The sequence below is a fragment of the Lissotriton vulgaris genome, chromosome 4_1 (assembly GCF_964263255.1).
Source record: "Lissotriton vulgaris chromosome 4_1, aLisVul1.2, whole genome shotgun sequence".
In the NCBI taxonomy this organism is placed as follows: domain Eukaryota; kingdom Metazoa; phylum Chordata; class Amphibia; order Caudata; family Salamandridae; genus Lissotriton; species Lissotriton vulgaris.
In genome coordinates this window covers 773,698,546-773,718,948 of record NC_141691.1, presented here as the reverse complement: position 1 = coordinate 773,718,948, position 20,403 = coordinate 773,698,546, and the positions used below count along the sequence as shown (strand labels likewise).

General features: G+C 42.8%; 1 protein-coding gene across 3 annotated transcripts in view; it reads right to left on the bottom strand.

The window, feature by feature from the left end:
* The window catches only part of NUP153 (nucleoporin 153), a 442,622-nt gene that overhangs the window by 383,593 nt on the left and 38,626 nt on the right, over window positions 1-20,403 (bottom strand). For 2 of the 3 annotated variants that reach the window (XM_086965111.1, XM_086965113.1), the window contains exon 2: window positions 15,628-15,859. In XM_086965111.1, coding sequence (XP_086821237.1) covers window positions 15,628-15,859 — 232 coding nt within the window. The remainder of the gene's footprint in view (window positions 1-15,627; window positions 15,860-20,403) is intronic. The other variant, XM_086965112.1, reaches the window with a different exon arrangement.

Here is a 20,403-nt window from a genome sequence, read left to right as displayed (position 1 = left end):
GACACCGTCTCTCATAGCTAGATTCATGATTTCTAGCAGAGGCGGTAGGAAGGTTTCCCTACACTGCTTAATGATTTTCAGTGGGCAGATATCTAGGGGGGAGCCAGATTTGGTCTTATTATGCAAGATCTCCAGATCTTGTAAAACCAGCGGGGGAAAGGAGTCAAGGGTGCTCAATAGGGAGATATCTGTGGTGGTCATGTTCATCTCAACCCGAGCAGAGGGCCCACTGATATATGCTCTTTGTTCCTCAAGAGCCAGGTAGATATCCGGTATTTTGGTGTGAAAGAAGGAAGCAATTTTATCACATAGATCTTGCGAGGGTACAACAGGGTCAGGTGTTTGTAGGTTGACTAAGGAGTCAACGATTCTGAAAAGCTCCTTCGGCGAGGAGAGCGAGGTTGTCATGGCCACAAAGTGATCTTGTTTGGCCTGCACAATCTCAGCCTTGTATTTCCTGACCAGGAGTTTGAGAGCTTCCTTGTTCTTGAGGTCCCAGCCTGAGTGCCAGAGCCTCTCCATCCTCCTCACTTCTTGCCTGAGGAGTCTGAGGGATTCAGAAAACCATGGGGCAGATGGTCTTTTTCTGGCTCGGCGGCGGGTCTGTACTGGGGCCAGTTCATTCAGGGCCTCAGTAATAACCTGTTCAAAATGACAAACCGCAGTCTGAACACTGTCCATGCCAGTAGTAGAAAGGCTGACAGCCCATGGCGCAAAGGAGTCATTGTTGATATTTCTAAAATTTCTGGCAGTTTCCACTGAGTGTTTCCCTATTTTACTTCTATCCATCCTATGGCATTCCAAAAGGAAAGGGACCGCAAGGTGATCGGACCAAGACAGATACACCGGATCCTTGATGGTCAAACGATGGTCGTTAGAGAAAATACCATCTAGTGTGTGGCCCGCACGATGGGTAACCCCGCTAACTCGCTGCGTGAGTCCACAGGACGCCAAGGCCTCAGTAAGACATGAAGTATCAGATAAATCATGCCGTTCTAAATGGTAATTAAAATCACCTAGAATGGAAAAATTCGACCAAAGTAGGGTTCCAAGGACTGGAGGAAGTTGTGCGAGAAGTCGGTCCTCGGGCCAGGCGGTCGATACAGCAGAATTCCATTGAAAAAAGGGCATTGCACTTCCTTTATGGTGAAATAGAAAGCTTGAAAGCTATCCGGAAAGTCGGGTATAGGTACTGTGTGGCATTGCAGGTGGTCTTTATAGAGGATCGTTATACCCCCTCCCACTCGTCCTTGTCTGTCCAGTCTGGCCAGGCAGTACCCTTCCGGGACCGCTTCGATCAGATCAGGACCAGATGAGTCTTTAGCCCAAGTTTCAGTGATAAACACTAGGGCAGGCTTTCTGTCTAGGACCATCTCCCTAAACATTATCTTGTTTTTGACAAGGGAGCGGGCATTGATCAAAAAGCCTTCTACTCCCACTGTCCTGAGTCTACTGACGGCGGGGAGGTCAGAGGAGAGGTGACGGGGAACAGGACTAACAGGCCTACGCGTGTGTTAACAGCCACATCGTAAAGGAAAAAGAAGTTTGTCAGGTTCATAGGAGTGCGAGCACCACAAACTTCGGGGTTTCAGGCGTAGCATCTCCTGGTGAGAGTATGTTTTGCCATTGTGCAACATTCCTTCCCTCAAGTTGTGTGTTTTCCCGCCCCCGTGTTTGCATGGAAGAATGGTCTGGATTTTAATATGGGTCTGGAGACTCCTATCTTTAGAGCACGAGGGTGCCTGCAAAAGCATGCTAAGATCTGGAAGCACTGGGCGGATTATAGAGACCTTTCCTTGGAGCCTATTCCTGTGGCAGATGCTGCGATTCTGAGACAGGCGGGTGAAGCTGGGATGCAGGGGTTCAGTGGCAAAGCGGGAGGTGTCATTGATGCAGTGGGTGTGGAGCGGATGTTTGAGCTGTAGTACAGAGTTGGGGGGGAAATTTTGTTGGGTTATTTCTTTTTGAATGCCATATTTTATGCTTTAAACTGTAGCAGATAACCTCTGGGGTACAGGGCTCTGCGTTGTAGATTACACTTGATGCAATAAAACTTATGATATATATATATATATATATATATATATATATATATATATATATACACACACACACACACACACACACACATACATACACACACACACACTGAAAAAACCATAGGTTTCACACCAGTTATAGTTAGCTGGAAATTTTACTGACATAAAACCATTGAAATTCCAACGTTATAGTTAGTTGGACTCACTATAACAAGCGCGCCTGCAATGCACTGCTGATGAAGTCACATATTACATCACTCATGACATCGTCAGTGACATCACTCATGACATCACTTATGACACCATCCTTGTGACAGAGTGACAGACCTCCTGTTTGAAATGTTTACAGACACCCGAGAGCCAATCAGGTTTCCGCGCGCGAACTTGCGTAGCGCGCTGGTTCGCGCCGCGGTGCGCGTACCGGGGCGCGCTTATAGATATATATATATTTTTTTTATCCTAAAGTACTCAAAACCCACTGGAGCACATATCTTGAGACATAGCAAAGGCACATCGGGCTACCGTCCCTACAATTTTGCCAAGTTTGGATGAAATCCATTCAGCCGTTCGGGCTAAAAGTGAGGTCGACCGCCCTATGAAAATTAACATGGGGAAAACACGTTTTGGGACCCCCCCCTTTTATCTCGGGCCCCGCTTGACGAATCCCCCCCAAACTTTCAGGGAAGGACCGGAGCGCCGCAAGGCAAATTTGAGGAAATTTTCAGGCAGGTTCCTGAACCGGCGCCAAAGTTATTCCCAATAGAATGTTGCGATTTCCCTATTGGAAATAATCCTAACTATAACTACCTACTGGCGACCGCCAGTAGGTAATATATATATCATAGCACACTAACCCATGACATATTAGATACCCAAAACCTTAAAGCTTTAATAATTGAAGTCACATTCATTAAGCTCTTTAAAAAAATCCTTTCATGAGTCTCATACTCGACTGGTGTGCACAAATGCAAAAAGAGCAATTGATGGACAGAATGCAGATCAATGTCATACACTCACCCCAATACAGAGATCTGGGTCTAAATCCATTTTTTTTTTGCTCACCATGCCATTCCAGTTTGGACCCAGCCATATGCAAACCAGTCTTGACCCTGCGCCCAATGGGAACAGTCCAGCCCGAACTGCCAGGCCAGCTCCTCCCTGTACTGGAAACAAGCATCCTAGGACCCGTTTCGGGCTTACAGCCCTCATTAGCCAGGATAGCTGGACTCCAGGGGCATGGAGGGCACGGGAACCATATCTGGGCATACCCGTCTCACTCAGGGTGACAAATTCAAGCCAGATCTGGAACTGGGGGTGAGTGTCTGAAAAGTTTCAGACGCTCCATCCATCATCTCCTTGTGTTTTCTTTGTTAGCCCCAAGTTTGCAGGGTATGCCCAGATGTGGGTCCCTTGCTCACTTTGCCACTGGATTCAAGCTAGCCTGGCCGATGACGGCTGATTAGCCAGAAATCGGTCCCAGGATGCTTGTTTCCGGTTCAGGGAAGACATGGCTTGGCAGTTCGGGCTGGACTGTTCCCTTGAGGCACAGGGTCAAGACGGATTTGGATATAACTGGGTCTGAACTGAGGTGACGAAGTGAGCTAAAGAATGTCGATGCATTCAACCCAGATCTGTGACTGGGGGTGAGTGTCTGAAAAGTTTCAGCGCTCCATCCATCATCTCCTTGTGTTTGGTGTGCACAAATAACAGCCACAGTACCCTGCTTCTGAGACATGCCAGTAGTGTTCCAATAAAAGTACTGCACCAATGATGGCACTCTTCCTTTCGAATTACAGAAGTGCAAGTACTTAATGTCAGCCATTTAAAGCAATGCCACTGTAGGAATTTAACCTGGGGCTTTACTGCACTTCCATGTTTGAACCATCGAAAAACTATAAACTCAGGGGCTCACTAATGAAACAAATTATCTCTGAGCAACAATCAGAGCGTACCTCCCCTTACGTACATCAAGTAAACATGGCACCCTCCAACAGCCTGTGTTGTGGTAAGAGGCGTCAGATGGCTCACTGAATTCACTCTTATTCTGGCATTTAGAAAGGCATGGTATTCAAAGTGAGCACAGGGTAGGTGTTTTCCGTTTCCCTGTGAGGTGGGAAATTAGCCCCAGTAAACTGGTTTAACCAAAATAGTAGAGCTTGCTCACGCCGCTGCGGGGATAATCTCAATCTCAGATTAAGCAGTGTCCTTGGCCCCTGCGCTTGCCTGATTTGCCCAGTTTTTTCATTTCGAACAAAATATATAAGATGCTTTTCTAAAATGGCTGAAGCACCTTGTTGTTTTTGCGAGGAAAGTGTGGGGTGTTGACTTCTAAAGTCCCTTTTCTGTTTCCCTCGGGATAGAGAGAAAGCTAAGGCTCTTGTATCCTTCAGTGTCAAATCAATACAACAGGAAGTAAACCTTAGGCACTGCCCTAAACAAGCAATAGAGCATGATTTGCGGGAAGGATAGCTGCAACATCAGGGGAAGGAGGGGACAAAGATGCAATAAAATACGGGCACCACAGCTTAACTCGCACCCACAGTCTAACAGGAGCAGGAAAGAAATAAAAGATAGCCCCCCAAAACAAACAAATAACCAAAGTGTAAAGATACAGTATTTGGTCTCTACTTTGTGTGAGGAAACAAAAAAAGTAATTAGCATCGACATAGCCAAAAGGTCTAGCCTTTTGGACAGTATACGTGTTCAGAGAAGATGCAGTGGCATAAATAAAGTTAGATACTAAATTTGAGCTGTGTGCTTATGAAAAATCATCTCCAGGAGGCTGCAGGAAAGAAGGCTACTTAACATTTAAAAATTATGTTACACAAAGCGTCATAAAATCAATATAAACAAGCATTGGAGATGCAATAGGTCTCGCATTAGAAAAGTGTGAGTTATTGGTCTTGTAAATGTAATAATTTTTTAATTTTTGTTTATGTTTTTATAATTTCTAATGAATTAATTCTGTTATAAATGGGAATTTTTTTTGAAATTGCAAATGTGACACATATAGCATTATTAAATATACATGTTTGGTATTTACCTAACGTACATGTATTGATATGACAAATTGTAATGGGTTTTATTTTTTATAAATAATTAAAAATTACATAATTTCACTAATATATAATGGCACTAGCTTAATTTTTTGTGATAATGTGTAGCGTATTATAATATTTGTAAAAATGAAGATTAAAAGTGTAATAAACATTTTTTTGTTTCTGCTTTTTGTAATTAAGCTTTAAACATGGATACATTTTATTTTTGCTGAGAACTGGGACTTTAAGAAGGAAGTGCTGGAATAGATTTTCAGATGACGGGTGAAGAGAGGTAAGCATGTAATTATAGAAGGTGTTAGAGTGAGTGTCATCACATGCCCAAACTTTGCCACGTACTTCACCAAAAACACAAGTCACAGTCATGAGCCACATACTCTATCATATTCAAATAAACGCACACTTTAAAATGCACATGTGACCAAGATGTACATCATTACATGCACAAGTCACAGCAGAACATAGCATAACACACACAAAATACTGCCACAGGTGTCATTTCGAACAGGTCACACTGCCATGTAACAACTACATGCACGAGTTACCACAATAACAATATCACATGCACACATCACACCATAAGGAAAAAAAAATATGTTGCACTGCTGTAACCCAGGCAAAGTAAGCTGTGGCATTTTATGGGTTCTTAAGAGGGAAAGGGGAGGATATAGTGGGAGGGAGAGAGAGGAAGAGTGAAGTGGGTGGGCGGGGAGACAGTACAGGGGAAGGTAGACGGAAAAGAGAGGTAAGAGTAACAAGAGAGAACAAGGGAGGGTGAGGGTGAGGGTGAATGAGGAAGTGGAGGAGCAAGAACAAGCGGCCAAAACTAATTGAAAACTTGCTGGGAGGAGAGGAGGGGGGGGGGGTCTGGAGGCCTCGGAGCACGAGTGTGCGGGCTGGGGGAGGGGGAGCACAGGGAGAGGGGAGGAAACATGCTGTGGGAGCGTAATCTTTACTGTGGTTGGTTGTTTAACAAGAATAAAGAAAGAAGGAAAAAACAATGACTCGTCTTTTACCAAGAGCCGGGCGGCCTTACCACGCAGCTCCAGGGTTTGTTCGCCCTAACCAAAAACACACGTTCAGGAGCTTCGGATTAGACACAGAGCTGGGAGCGCTAGCTAAGCTGCTGGCTCTACTCAACGGAGTGCGTGGAGAGCTGTGACGTGTCTGCAAGTTATAGAAACCGGCCACGCAATTTGTTTCTTTCCATTGACTTCAAAAATCGCATTTGTTCGACGGAGATGTTATTTTTGGACGTCTGGGGGGTGATAGGAAACCAGCAGCGCTTTAGCTAAGTAACTCCTCGCTGAGTAACATCTGATTGGAACATTGATTAAACAACCTGGGCCTAGGATTTCTTTTTTCGAAAAATACACAAAATAAAAAATGTTTACATGCCTGCAAGTAGTTTGCTGAGGAGTGGGTGGGAGGGGGCAACGCAACATGGGAATGGAGCATAGGGGAAAAGCGTCACACACACACACACGAGAGAACAAGGGAGTGCAAGCAATCCAGCAAGTCACAGCAATCTTAAAACAAGCATTGGCAATATGAAATAACAAAAACAAGTACGGGAAATGCACAACGAGAGAGTTAAAAATGCAGTGGCACCGAGAGACAGTTGGAGGTGCGAGACAGATGTGTGGAGAGAGACAATGAGAGACAGTTACAAAGGGAGAGGTTTCGAGAGAGAGTTGGGAGGAGCGAGAGACGGGTGAGATGAGGGAGCTGGCGAGGGGAAAACAGAGCATGGAGGCAGGGGAGACGCGCTTTTCACGGGCACTGCATGAAATCGCCAGTTTGGTTAAGCTCTGGATAAGCCCCAATATTTCTCGCCAGCAATGCGCAAGCGCATTAGCCTGTCTTCAAAAGGAGGACCCACCTGAGTGAATCTCATGTCAGACATAACTGCATTTCTAGCATTAAGTGTGGATAGAAGGGAAAATTGACTAGCTAATGTTTGACCTAATTTAAAAAAAAGAAACAAGGAGATCCTTAATTCAGAGACTTCTCACCTTGTTCATTATGCAAAGAAACAATCTCCATCCAAATGCAAGTTCCAGTAAATTCAAGGTACTGATTACCTTTTAAATTCTCGAAATGTCTGCAAGTTTGAATAATCCATCTATGAAATCTGACACTGCAAGTAACACAAGGCCCATATACACGGTTTAATACTGTCCAATAATAGTCCACACTTGAATGCCTACTGGCTTTAACATTTGCTGTTCATAATAAATACGCAAGGCCTACTTTTTTTATACCTTTTCAAAAACAAAAAACATAAGACCAATTGCACTTATTTCCAAATTAATCAACATTACCAATTCAGAACTACTGAACTGAGTGTACACTTTCCTTCAAGGCAACCAACCATCAGCAATGCAGTCAAACTTGCAAATATACCAAATTAAAGTTGGCAAATACCACTTTTAGGACATCCTAACCATAATTACTGCACTGCAAATTCTCGACTTACCACATTGGTCAAACCCCTAGCCGACTGTGGCAATCTGTGAAATTCCATGTGACAAAATAACAGTCTACAAGCTTTAATACTGTATAACAATCCACTCTCAAATGCCCACTAGATTGGTCATATGCTTTTCACAATAAACAGGTCAAGCCTACTACTGCCTTGTAGTAGCTTTTCATGATAAACATTTCAAAACTAAAGCATAGAACATGTTTTTTCCAAAGGAACCAATCTGGCCTGTACCCTTTACCACCGACTTGTCATCAACATAATTTATGCCTACAACATTGCTGTTAATTTTTCCCACAATGCAATAATCAGGGACACTGTAATAAGATAAACACCAAAAAAGCTAGACTGGGCAAAACATTCAACTCTTAAAATGGGTTAACGAGGACAATCAAAATGCAAACATTCTACAACTAAGATTGGTCAGGGGTGGGAGTGGGTGACCAAAACTCTTGCCTACGACAGCAATCTGTGAGATTCTCTGTTAAAACCGCTCTAGGCATTAATACTGTACAAATACTCCACCCGTAAATGCCTACTGGCTTTAAACTATCTATGCCTTTCACAATATGTCAGGCGATCTCTTTGCGATAACTTTTCAGAACAAACAGATTAGGCGTGCAGTCTTGAGCACAGCTTTGTCACGATAACCAACTCAGCCATGCCATTGAGCGTTAGCGCTCCAGGAGAGAAACTGCAGTACAAGCACTCGGTGGAAGGTCACAACTTCTGCCTAATCAAAAGCTGAACTCAAGACAATCAACATGTAGGTGGAGCTGAAGCTCCTCTTAGCAGTGCATCTTAAAGCTTTTTTTCTATCATATATGGTATGGCGATAGCTGCACTGTCAAGCTAGACCTAAATATGAACCTGAAATGATGAAATGCCCCCGTCCCCCCCCCAAAAAAAAAAAATCACTCACATGGGTAACGTTCTTTTTCCAAAAATGACCACCTTCCTTTCGGATACTAAATATAGAAGCATCTCTTTTTTACATGTCAAGATACTGGATTGTCAAATAATGAATGGCAAGATACATTTGCTGATGCACGCTCAGTAAAATGTTACTGTCAGCACCTGTGTATTTTGTATTCCGAGCATCTCTCATTTACTCTACACTGTTAACATGTCTTGAAAGGAACAACATCGGGTGTCGTAATGGCACGTTCTGTATTTAGACACTATAACATCTCTATAGTAAAGTGCTTGTAGTATGCTCATTTAAACTAAACTCTCAAGCCACCTATTAGTTGAGTTTTACACCATCAAATCTCCTTGCAAGTTTTAGGTCGGCCTGCCTTATTCATCAACCAGAAAGGGTCCTGTGAGACAATACCAAGAGCAGAATGCACATTATAAATATGTACAACATATCAAAGATGTAACACCATGGGTACTTAAGGCTGTCGAGCAATAATACGTAGGTGTCCAACAAGTGCCTTTGCTGTGTCCATTTTTTTACAAGTGTTTTTAACATTTAGCATCTGAATAAATAGGTTACTGTCGATTATGTGAACTTTAAGTGCACTCCTGGTTGGCCAGCCCTGGGTTCTCTTCAACACATAGGGTGATTGCATACTTCAAGGTGCTTTGTAGTTAAGGCAACACATTTCGGGTGTTTTCAGAACCTGACAAATTTGGAAGACCAAAGGTGCTGGATGTGTTTAAATTCGCGCTTTCAATACCCATCCTATAAACAGGAAGTGCTGGGTGCAATTTAAGAGCCAGTCTAAAGCAGTGTTCAGACAGCAGACTTCCTCGAGCAGCGAATACTTCTCATGCAACTAATCCTTTAACAGCTAGCTCTGTGGGCACTGCCTATTCAACGTTAATGGACTCTGTTTGAAAGCCAGTTAGCAGGTTTTACTTGACAATAAGCCAGGGACTCAATACAAATTGTACACAGCGGCCACGCTGGCACACAGGCTCAAGCTGACAAATGGTCTTCGTTCTCGTCGGGGTCGATCTGGTGGCCCCCACACAACCCATAGATGAAAGAAAATCCAGCTCCTCAAGTATTTTGTACTGCGTGATTTGAAAAGAAATTAACGCGGCCGTCAACAAATCTAGGAAGAAAATGGGTTTTCATTTTTCACTGTTCGGCTAACAGACATGAAGGGGAAAGAAATGTATATATTAATCAGAAAAATGTCAGAGGTAGAAGACGTTTACGAACTGAAGTGGCAACGCAATACCATGGCACAAGAACTGCAGGACACAATACAAGCAAGACAATACATACAAATGATTGTAAACTACAACAGAACACTTCACTGACGTTTCTTCCCCCTCTCATATACACAATAAGCAGGATCACTGGAATTATGCAAGTGTGCAGCCGTGGCATTTAACACTAAAGACTTGCCGCATTTGCCACATAATCGGCCACCTGCCAGAAAATTTGCAGATTTTAACCGCATAAAAAATTCTAGCTATGACAGATTATTAGAAAAGCAGTGACACGTGTTGCCACACAATGGAAGGCCCTTTGCAAATGTCGATTGGTCACCTTTATGTTGCTTATTGCTATATTTTGGTGTTAAATTGGTACTAATGAGGTGCAACCAATGCGCAGACAGTGGTAACAAGTGTAAAAATGGCAAAAATTAAACACTAAAGCATAACACTTTACGCTGCATTAAATGCCTTTTCTTGCTCCATAATTTACATAATCCTCCTGCATAATTTGACCCTCCCCTGCTGCATAATTCCAGTGGCCCCCAAAGCCATAAAATTAGCAAAACAATGCTTCTAATAGTGCAACATTAGTCACACGTCACATCAGCTACAATTATTGAATTACCATTACCAGATAACATGGCACCAAATCTAAAGAGTTTCCAATGGGATGCACTACCCAAACAGTCAGAACAAATAGCCTACTGTTATAATTTATGTAATCTGATAAAAGGCAACGTTCAAAACCTCACTAATCTAGACACAAAGTAGCTAAGATTCCATACAAGTAGACAAATTGAACAACAAAAATATTTCCCACTGTTCCAACAGAAATTACAGCCAAATGCCACATAGAATAAAACGATAGCTGCAGAACTAATACATTATCCTGAAACGTACTCCAGTCAATAAGAAACAAGCTTTGGCATAGCCAAAAAATATCTCCTTTGGGACCTTATAAGTCTTTAGCCATGCAACAGTTGATGTTGCACCAAGGGTATTGTGCTGGATAACTAAACACTGATAAGGTCCCAAAGGAGAGACCTATTGGCTAAGCCAATGCTTGTTTTGGATGAGCTCAGTAACAATCAGATTGAATACATTTTTGGTAAATGAAGTATGGAAACCAAAGAAGATGGGGAAATATTTTTGCCCACTGAGTTTAACAACTAACCAGAGCCTTAATACTGCCTCGGAAGTAGGGGCATTCAATAGAAGACCAAAGTTACTCAAAGCAGCTGCCTCCTTCAACCCCTCTATCAAAGGTAACGTAGTGTGTAGGTCACAAGCACTCCTCCGATAAATATGCATGAAGTCAGAATATTAAAGGGTTTGATCAGGATGAATAGCAGGTTTAATAAAGTATTGTTGACAATGAAATGTATTTCCAGACAAATCACAAGCCAACAAAGGTCGGACAGACAATACTGATGAGAATTACATAGGATAAAGCAATAACTGTATTGAGGCCGATTGTCTCAAATGTACTGTCCCTTTAGTGTAAAAATGGGATGAAACTACTATCAAAATGTGTCAGCAAGTTTCAATCGAGTTGAAGAAATTGCAAGATAATTTAACATTCTTTGAAAGGCAAGCATTAACATTACAACAAGAAGGCAGAACGATAATTAGAAAGCTTATGAATAAAAGGAGTCATTACGATTTAAACATAAAATGTAAGTAAAACGTATATAACTACTAGAATTGGTAATGCTAACAAAGGGCAAATGTATTGTGGCAGGTACGGTTTTCTCTTTAGAAATTCTAATCTAGGAACCCCTGAAATTCTAAGTAATTAGATACTTAAAAAGTTCTAAAGGGAATTTTGTTACCACCCTACCTTATTTTATCAGGGAACTGAAAGGTACACTAGCCGAAAGGGTCCACACTGAGAGGCACACAGCTGGCTGGCTAGTTTACATGTGGTATAACTGCACACCAGTATAATGTATAAACCAAACTTGGACACCCACATATTGTTTTTTTCATTCTAAGAGTGTGTATTACCATGATTTATAAAACGCTTGCCTTTAGTTCCTTATTCACACCACATGGGACAACAACCAATAAGTTTGAATAGTAATTCAGGAATATACTGGGTCACTCAAATGGAATACCATTCTCTTTCTGGAGCGACTCATTCTGTAGTGTTAGTAATGTGAGGGATATTTGACCCAGGTTTTTAAATGTGTTCTTGCACACTAGAGGCTGTAAATATATCCATTTGCATAGTAAAATTGGTGAAATGGGGTGAATTGTCAACATTTTCCATTTACCTTCAAAAATCACGTCCTTGATGGAAGACTTGTTCCAACACCCACCAAAACTTTGGAAGTCCTGACTAGCACACTTAATAAGTGCCTAGTGCCAGTCCAAACACTGTGCTTAATGTTCTACGAGGTCTTGTCCCTCACTTCCAGACCTTCACGTTTTATCGTTCATGAGACACTATCATCCCATACATCCTGTTTGTAACATACATGGAGCATTAATGTAAAAAAAAATCTTAAGCAAAATAGATATCCAAACTGGCAAAGCATCGCATATTATGCTGAGAAAATAAACAGTACAAAACATGGCACTTTAAAAGAAGCATTTCTTTACTTTTTTCATTTGAGCTGTTGCCGAACATGTTACTCTACTTTATTTAAAATTATATATATTATTGATGAACATATGTAACACTACTCACGTGGAAAAAAAAAAAAAAAAAAAAAAAAAAAAAAAACACGTCGTCATGTATATCAAATGTTTGGAAAAAGTCTTTAGTCTTGCAGGTTTTGTTTATTTATTTAAAGTGATCTTTAATAAAGCACATGCCACAAACTGAACTGTCTCCAGGTTCAACAATAGTTGTTGCACCTAGCACAACTGCCCTCCTATTATCAGCTTGAGAATGATGACGCAAAGTGGAGGAACTTGGACGGGTGACCTTTTAGGGGACACAAATTAGTTTGCTGCGGCGACTCAAACCCCCTGAGCAGCATTCCAAATGCACAGGATTATATAGGCTTGTTTACTCACTGAATGTTCCCTACATTCGAATGTCAAGGAAGCACATGCTAATAAAAACAATTCTATTCTTTATAGTGTTTAGAAAGGGACAGCTTTCCTGGAAGTTCAACCAAGTGATTTTCGTCTCGTGCCGCGTGCGTGAAGAGGCGCGGCGTCAGTATGGTTTAATAAACAATCACAAGGGCCAGAGAGTACTGCTCACATCAATGGTGCGCATTCAGTTTACAAGAGTGTACTTTATCCAAGTAGCCACGGAAACAGTTGTGAACAACTGAGTCGAACACCAGGGCGCAGGGGAACTAATCTTTCTAATAAATAGCCTGCTGCAGACCGGGCTCTGGATGCACGGGCGTTTAACTGCTAAGTCACGACACCGAAGGGCAGATAAACAAGCATTGGAGGCCACGAAATGAAATTAAAAAAAAACCTGAGTGTGACGCGCATGGTACGCACGCGCGGCACCGCAAGTGCTAACTTGCCGGCTATCAGCTTGCTATAACACGCTTACGCACGCGCTCTTGTGCGCGTTCTAGCAAGCTGATCACCGGCAAAGTAGCATTTCCCAGAGCCCTACTAAATGTCTCGGCCGAGACCAGCACAAGCGCTGGATCAGGCCGAGACCTAAAAAACAACAACTGATCCAGTAAGTCATCACCAGAATATAGAGCGCTCTAGAAGGCAACACAAATAGCAGAAGCTGCCACAGAAACTCTGTTAGCAGAACGTTTTATCCAGGAGAGATAAACGTTAGTACAGCAAAACGTCTAGACCATGAGTTCCATATTGCTAAAACATTTTTGCACATGGTCTTCATAAAGAACAGTACTGTGCAGTGGTAATTTACGACAGCAATTGCCACATGAAACATATTCCTACCCTATGTTTGAAATGGGTACCAACAGGAAGCTAGTGTGGCCCGGCCACAGTAGAAGAGTAGGTACATAGAAATGGATTTTGTTCCTCAGGAACACCAATGATAGCCCACAAACACATTTGAATGTCAGATTTAGAATATTGTGGTAGATTTGGTTCTTCAAAAGCAGGTCACATTTAATAACGCCTGGGGTGTAGAGCCAACCATGCACACATCCTCATTCTGAACAGCTTCAAGACTAACTGGTAAGCTTGCAGTCCTATTGCATATATCTCAATAATCCTGTTGCGTATTAACATCAAAAACCACCTTGCACGACCCCCAGAGGATATATGAAGAGATGCATTTCAGTTGTTGCAGCCTCAAGTAAACTCCTTGAATCTCTGCCACCATTTAATCTTCCATGCTAAGATAATTATCCCAGACAACCCGTAGATGTTTTAATTGTAATAAAAGTAAGAACATGCCCCAAAAACGTTAAATGTTGGGACAAATAAGTAAAATTAATCAAGACTAAGGCTTGAACAGCATAACATAACTTTTCCCATTTTAACTTCAAGACACTAATATTCATAATTGGGACACCAGCCCATATGTTTCTGACAGCATGAAGTAACCTTGCAGAGGACTGGTGAATCACAGATTAATTTGAGTTTTAGAGGCAAGGAGTCAAAACATAAGCCACAAGCCCTGACCAGTGCTTAATTTATGTTGGTACCTGCTGGTACTCAGCACCAGCACTTCACTCTGAAAGCCCATCACATGATAAGAGATATATTTTTTAAAGCACATATTCCTTTAACACTGAAATTAAAATACATTGCTTAGGGCTTTTTACAGCTTTGGTGGCATTTGTTAGCTTGTGATGGTTAGAAAGCAATGGTGGCACTGATATTTAGCAGCCCTGCTAGTGAAATACCTTGGGTCATGGACCTTTTTTTTTATGTATTTGTTTCAAATAAATTACGCACTGGTCCGTGAAGCATCTCAAAGTAGTTAAATAATAGAGGGCAGAAGGATGATCCTGTAATGCTCATCCCCTGCAGATGAGAGCAAACTTCCCAGCTTTACTCTCTGGGACTTTGTTCTCCAGGTGACCTCCAGCTTCCTATAACCCCCCCCCCCAAACTCCATCACACTGTCTAGTTCTGTCACAGTGAGTAGCATTTCAGTATTCAGATACCAGGAAATTAAAAGATGCATTCCAAAGCAAGGATAAACAGTTTAAGGATGTTCATTTAATTAGTCAAAAGAAGTTTACCTAAAACAAATATTTAAAAAAAAAACATTTCACGTCCCAAAAGCTCTATTAATTGAGATATCCACGTTTAAGAGAAGTAAAATTCTGTCCATTTAAAAAGGAAAAACCCTTCCTCAACCAGCACTTAGCTCAGTCTAAGAAACTCTTAGGCACCTCTTTGGCTTAAAAGAACTGCTGTGTAAGGCCAAGTCAGAAGGCTCGGACATACACAGAAAAGAGGGACATTTGAGCTAACAAACGTTAGTTCGCACTGCTTCCCTCACATTTTGCTCACTTGGCTACTGGTCTTTGATTAATCAGAATCAAGAATTGACCGAACACATCTGAATAAGAATTTTCTGGCATAATTGAGAGTCTATTTTAACCATATTAACTATATTTTAGAGTACTCAATTACATAGACATCACAGCTGACCCAGAAACTGATGAACGGAAAACAAACATGGTGGACCTCATTCCTAATTACGTAAACACCTTTCCAACTGTATTGTACACCGGTTTAATTATATGAAGACATAGGTGGCAGACAGTGAAAAGTGGAGATAGGCAGTCGAGCACGATGAATGAACCAAGCATGAATACTGGTACAGCAAAGAACGCGCCGCACACAATTGGCATCCGAGTCTCATGGCGGGTGGAACAATTTTATAAACAGATGCGAAAACACTGACTGTGAACATAAAACAACTGTATCTTTAGCAAAAGCTATCTGTACTCACCATCCATATGCCGGGATACTGGCTCAGGAGTATCCCTGCCATCGCTCAGCGGGGGCGTTTCCTCATGGCCATAGGCATGATTATCATTTTCTTGATTCGTTTCTGGTCTCTCTCTCTGGCCCCTGGTTTCGGATACATTCGTGGAGGAGTCATCGCTCTTGTTAAAATACTTCTGCAGCCACACGGGTACAATACTTTTCACCGAATCTGTAACTCGGCCGATAATACCCTGCTTTCAAAGAGAAGATCTAATTAACTTGGCCAGTTCATCAAAGAAATAAAATACAATCCCTCAAAACCCATCATGATTCTCAAAAAACAAGTGAATATTTGTGGAGCTTTGATGAAGTAATACATTTCATCCCCATATTCCTCCTACAGACATTTCAAAACAAGGAGATCAGTAGTGGCTGTCATCGCCCTAGTGCAGTGGTAAAACTTTCACGCCACTCACTTCAACATGGACTCACCATACAAACATTACATTGCTATTGTCAAATCTTGAATGTGGTGACACGCAATCGATAAAATTGTTGTTCTTTAGTTTTATTATTATTTCTTGGAAAACTCAGAGTTAATTTTTGAAAGGGACACGTTTCAAGCAAACGGAGAAAAATATGAAAATAAGCGTGGATCACCAAAAATCAAAGTAACAATAGCAAATCCGAAGTTAAAGTGACATTTGAGGCCAAGGGCTCCCAGTTATACAGCTAGAAACACACAATAGCCTAAAGACAACTTTAGGAAAGTGTGGTAGGTTAACAAACAAACCTGAAAATCAATTCTTTAGCACAAGGAGAGGACAGCATGAATAATCTGTTCCTCTCAACTCCGCTTAGAAATAGCCTGTGGAGTAAGGCTGTCACATGATAAGTCAGTGGGGAGGCCAAACCCATTAGTGTGGTCAGTAACCCCTGGGCGCCCGCGACATGTACTCAGGGGGCCATGCCTACTCTAAAAATTAAATAATATTCACAGATTAATAAAGTGTATTTAAACAAAGGTGGAAAATGTAAAAGTTAAAGTCTTAAAAAGTCCCATAAATATAAAGGAATCTGAAATTGAAGGCACAAAATTATGTTGGTGTCCTCAAATTGCTTTGTGGGAGCAGCGGAAATTAATCAGAGTACAGTACGGAAAAAGGGTGGCCTCAGTTGAATTTAGAAAAGCCCCAACCTTCTTAATAAAACACAATTACACATTTTTTGATTAAATAAAACATTTCATTGCTTGAATATTTGTTTGATGAATACTCGTTTCTGAGTTTTGGAATATTGTTTTGAGGTTCAAATCATCAAAACTGCTTAACCCCAAGTCCCCGGCTTGGTCAGCAGGAAATGGGATGGGGGGATATTTATTAATGATACAGTGGGTGTCCCCTAATTCCAATAATCATTAAATGTGTGCCTACAGAAGTGAAACTGGTGTACAGGGAAGACTATTGGTTTTCAGCTGCTGAAATACACAGTTTTTAGTGTTAAAGACGTCTAATTTGGTTCTGCCACTAGGAGCGGTGCAGATTGTGAGGGATGGGGTTAGGTCAATGAAAGGGGTGGTTGGTAGGCCAGTCTTGGATGATGCTGAATCTTGACATGAACAGGAGGAGACACAAAAACCTTAACAGGAAATTAAAGGCAACAAGTAGGAAGATAAAGGGGAAAGACATTGGAGCCCACGGAGCACTAGTCACATGTAAATTTTCTCAAACCCACCCTCAATAACTATTAAGTTTATTGCATCAAAACTAGTTTCGACCCCGTAAGTCCCTTAACGTCCTCTTTGATGTCCTAACTTCCTTTGGCGAGAACTCAGGGTTGATTATCAACTGGTCTAAGTCCTGCGTATATGTTATCTCTGGTGGTCTTCCTCCCCTACCGACCAGGTTTCCCATTCAGGTCTCCCACTCTGGCTTTAAATATTTAGGGGTTTATATATCGTTGGACTCGGATGCCCGTTACGAACATAATCTCCTTCTTCCTTTGCGGCGCTTGAAGCTCGACGTGGATCGTTGGCGCAGATTGCCGCTGTCCCCACTTGGTCGAGCGGCGCTGTTCAAAATGATGTCCCTACCACGATTCCTCTATGCACTCCAGAACTCCTTTGATATCATTCCTGCGCGCTACTTTCGGGAGGTTGAGGGTCTCCAGAGGAGACTTGTTTGGGACGGCCGAGCGCGCATTGCTCTCTCGAAACTGACCCTCCCCTGGTACGATGGGGGTATTGCTCTCCCAGACATCAGGAGGTACTATTGGGCTTCTCAGATGTCGCTAATTAATCATGCCACATACGCTCCCGGGCCGAATCCTGCCTAAGCTATGGACAAATACTTGCTGCCCGGTGGCGACTTTAACAGAGCACACTACTCTCGGACGGCGAGGAGGAACCTTACGGGACCCACTAAAATTGCAGTGCGTGTGTGGAACAATGCAAATGTGGCTCTGGGATGGAATGATTGATTGACGCAGGCGACCCCTTTGTTTGCTTCGGAACGGTTGGGGTGCCTCTGGAAGACGAAAGGTTTTGAGAACTGGGATATGATTGGACTTAGCAGAGTGGGTGATCTTTGGGTGAAGGGTGCGGTGAAAACATTTGCGGAGCTTCGAAGTGAATATGAGTTGAGTGAGCAGGAGTTCTTCAGATACGCGCAGGTGCGTCATGCTTTACTGTCGGTCTTCACGGCCGGTACTGTGGTCCCTGAATCTTCCCCACTGGAGGATTGTATACTTGACGGTCATCTGCCCGATTGTTCAACTTTTTATAGATCAAGGAAATCGTACTATCGGGCAGATCTCCTTGTGCGCCTCAGGGAGACCTGGGCTAGACACGGGTTGGAATTGGAAGACGAAGACTGGCAGTCTACTCTATCGTCCCCTAAAGAGGTTGCCATTCCGGCCCGTCTCCGCCTTGTTCAACTTAAAACACTTCACAGCGTGTATGTAACTGGTCCTCGTTTGGTTGCCATGGGTTTTTCGTCGGATGGGTTGTGCAGGCGAGGCTGTGGAATGAGTGCCACCTTTCTTCACATCCTCTGGGAGTGCCATGAGGTCGCTACGTATTGGCGCCGTGTGCATGCTGTGATGGAGTGCATCACTGGGGTCGCTCTGTTGCCTGAGGCTCGAAGATGTTTATTGAATGTGTGGGAGCCGAATGATTACAACGTTGCCCAGACCCGGTGGGCGGCTCTTGGGAACATGATTGCCAAAAGGGACATCGCACAGCTTTGGGGATCCCAACGGCCTCCCACCGTGTCGAAGTGGAAGGAGAACATGGACTGGTGCATGTTCAGGGAGGAGACGGTATATTTAGCATGGGGCAAGCCTGGGGCGTGGAGTAAAATTTGGGGCCAATGGAATGAGTACCGGGGAGACATCTGCACTCCCCCCTTCGCAGATATCCCTGATGTTTCCCTGTCCCCCTGACCTCTGAGGTTCCTCGATACCATATTCCTTGATTGAATGTCCTGATCTCCCCACTGCTTTCCCCCCGTTGGTTCTTCAATGTCCTCCTGATTCCCTATCCGATATGGTAGGTCCTCAGAATCGGAGCTCGAAATCATTTATCATGCTTTGCGCCTTGAGTTGTTTGTCTCTTTGTTTTTCATTGTTCCTTTTATAAAATAAAAAAATCGCGTATCCTGCATGCGTCCTTGTTGCCGATTGTGTATCCTGTACTTTTGTCGGACCTACCCGGGACCTGCTGCTGTTTCACCGACTGCCTATTTATTTGATGATCACTAGCGGCCGGCCTCCGGGTTGTAGGCCCATACTTGTAATTCTTCTGTTTTGCACAATAAAGTTAAAAAAAAAAAACTAGTTTCGAAGCGGAATAAGAAGTCCACACCACCTCCAAAGAACAACAAAAAGAGAGGAGTTCAAAACACAAGCGAGAAAGGATCAGAGCATGTTGCAAAGAGCTCAGCTTATTTTGCCACCCTTTTATTCAACAAGGGTATGATTTAGTCATTTGCCCCAGTAGTATGGTAAAATGGTTCAGCTCTGCATGATTGGAATAGCACAGGCATAAGTGCACTATGATAATAAAGTGATGTGTTAGGATCCACAAAGTGTCATCACGGTTACAGCTCCAGCGTGGCCAGGCCCAGGTTATCTATCATATGTGCTATGGTTCTGGATCCTAGAGTGGAATACTAACGGGAACAATGAGTCCAGTATGAGTGAATACGACCGGAAGTAGAATCGGACTGCAATTTATCTAGAGTCTTTGGCATGAGTCGGATGCAGAAGGAAACTAAAATATGGAGGCGACACATTGAGTTTTAGGAGCTACAAACTGGCACTGTGAATAACCAAGGAAGACCCAGGCAGGTCGGGGGATACTTTTGGTAAGGCAGCTACATAGGATGGAGCCATCATTCTGGAAAAGAGGTAATGGCAATGCAATAGGTCTCGACTTTGAGACCTAGTAGCTCTGCTGATGCCTTTAAGTCATGCTGTACAGTATGGGCATTCCTGACCATGGTAATTCTTTTGTAGACACGAAGTATAGCAGCATGGCTAAAAAAAAAAATTTACAACTATGACGCAGCCAGCAATCACCCATTGTAGTGCTTTTTTAGCTTATGGTGGGTGGGGTGGGCAACACGGACAACTGGAGGGTAGTAGGAGCAGACAAAGGGACAGAAAAAATACTAACCACCAAGGCGGCCATCATTGGCTGCATCATAGCGCTTTGTTTTTCTTATGGTGGGTGCGGGTGGCAGTGGTAGGAGGGAAGAACCAACACAGACAACAAAGAGTGGGGTGCGTTACCAAACAG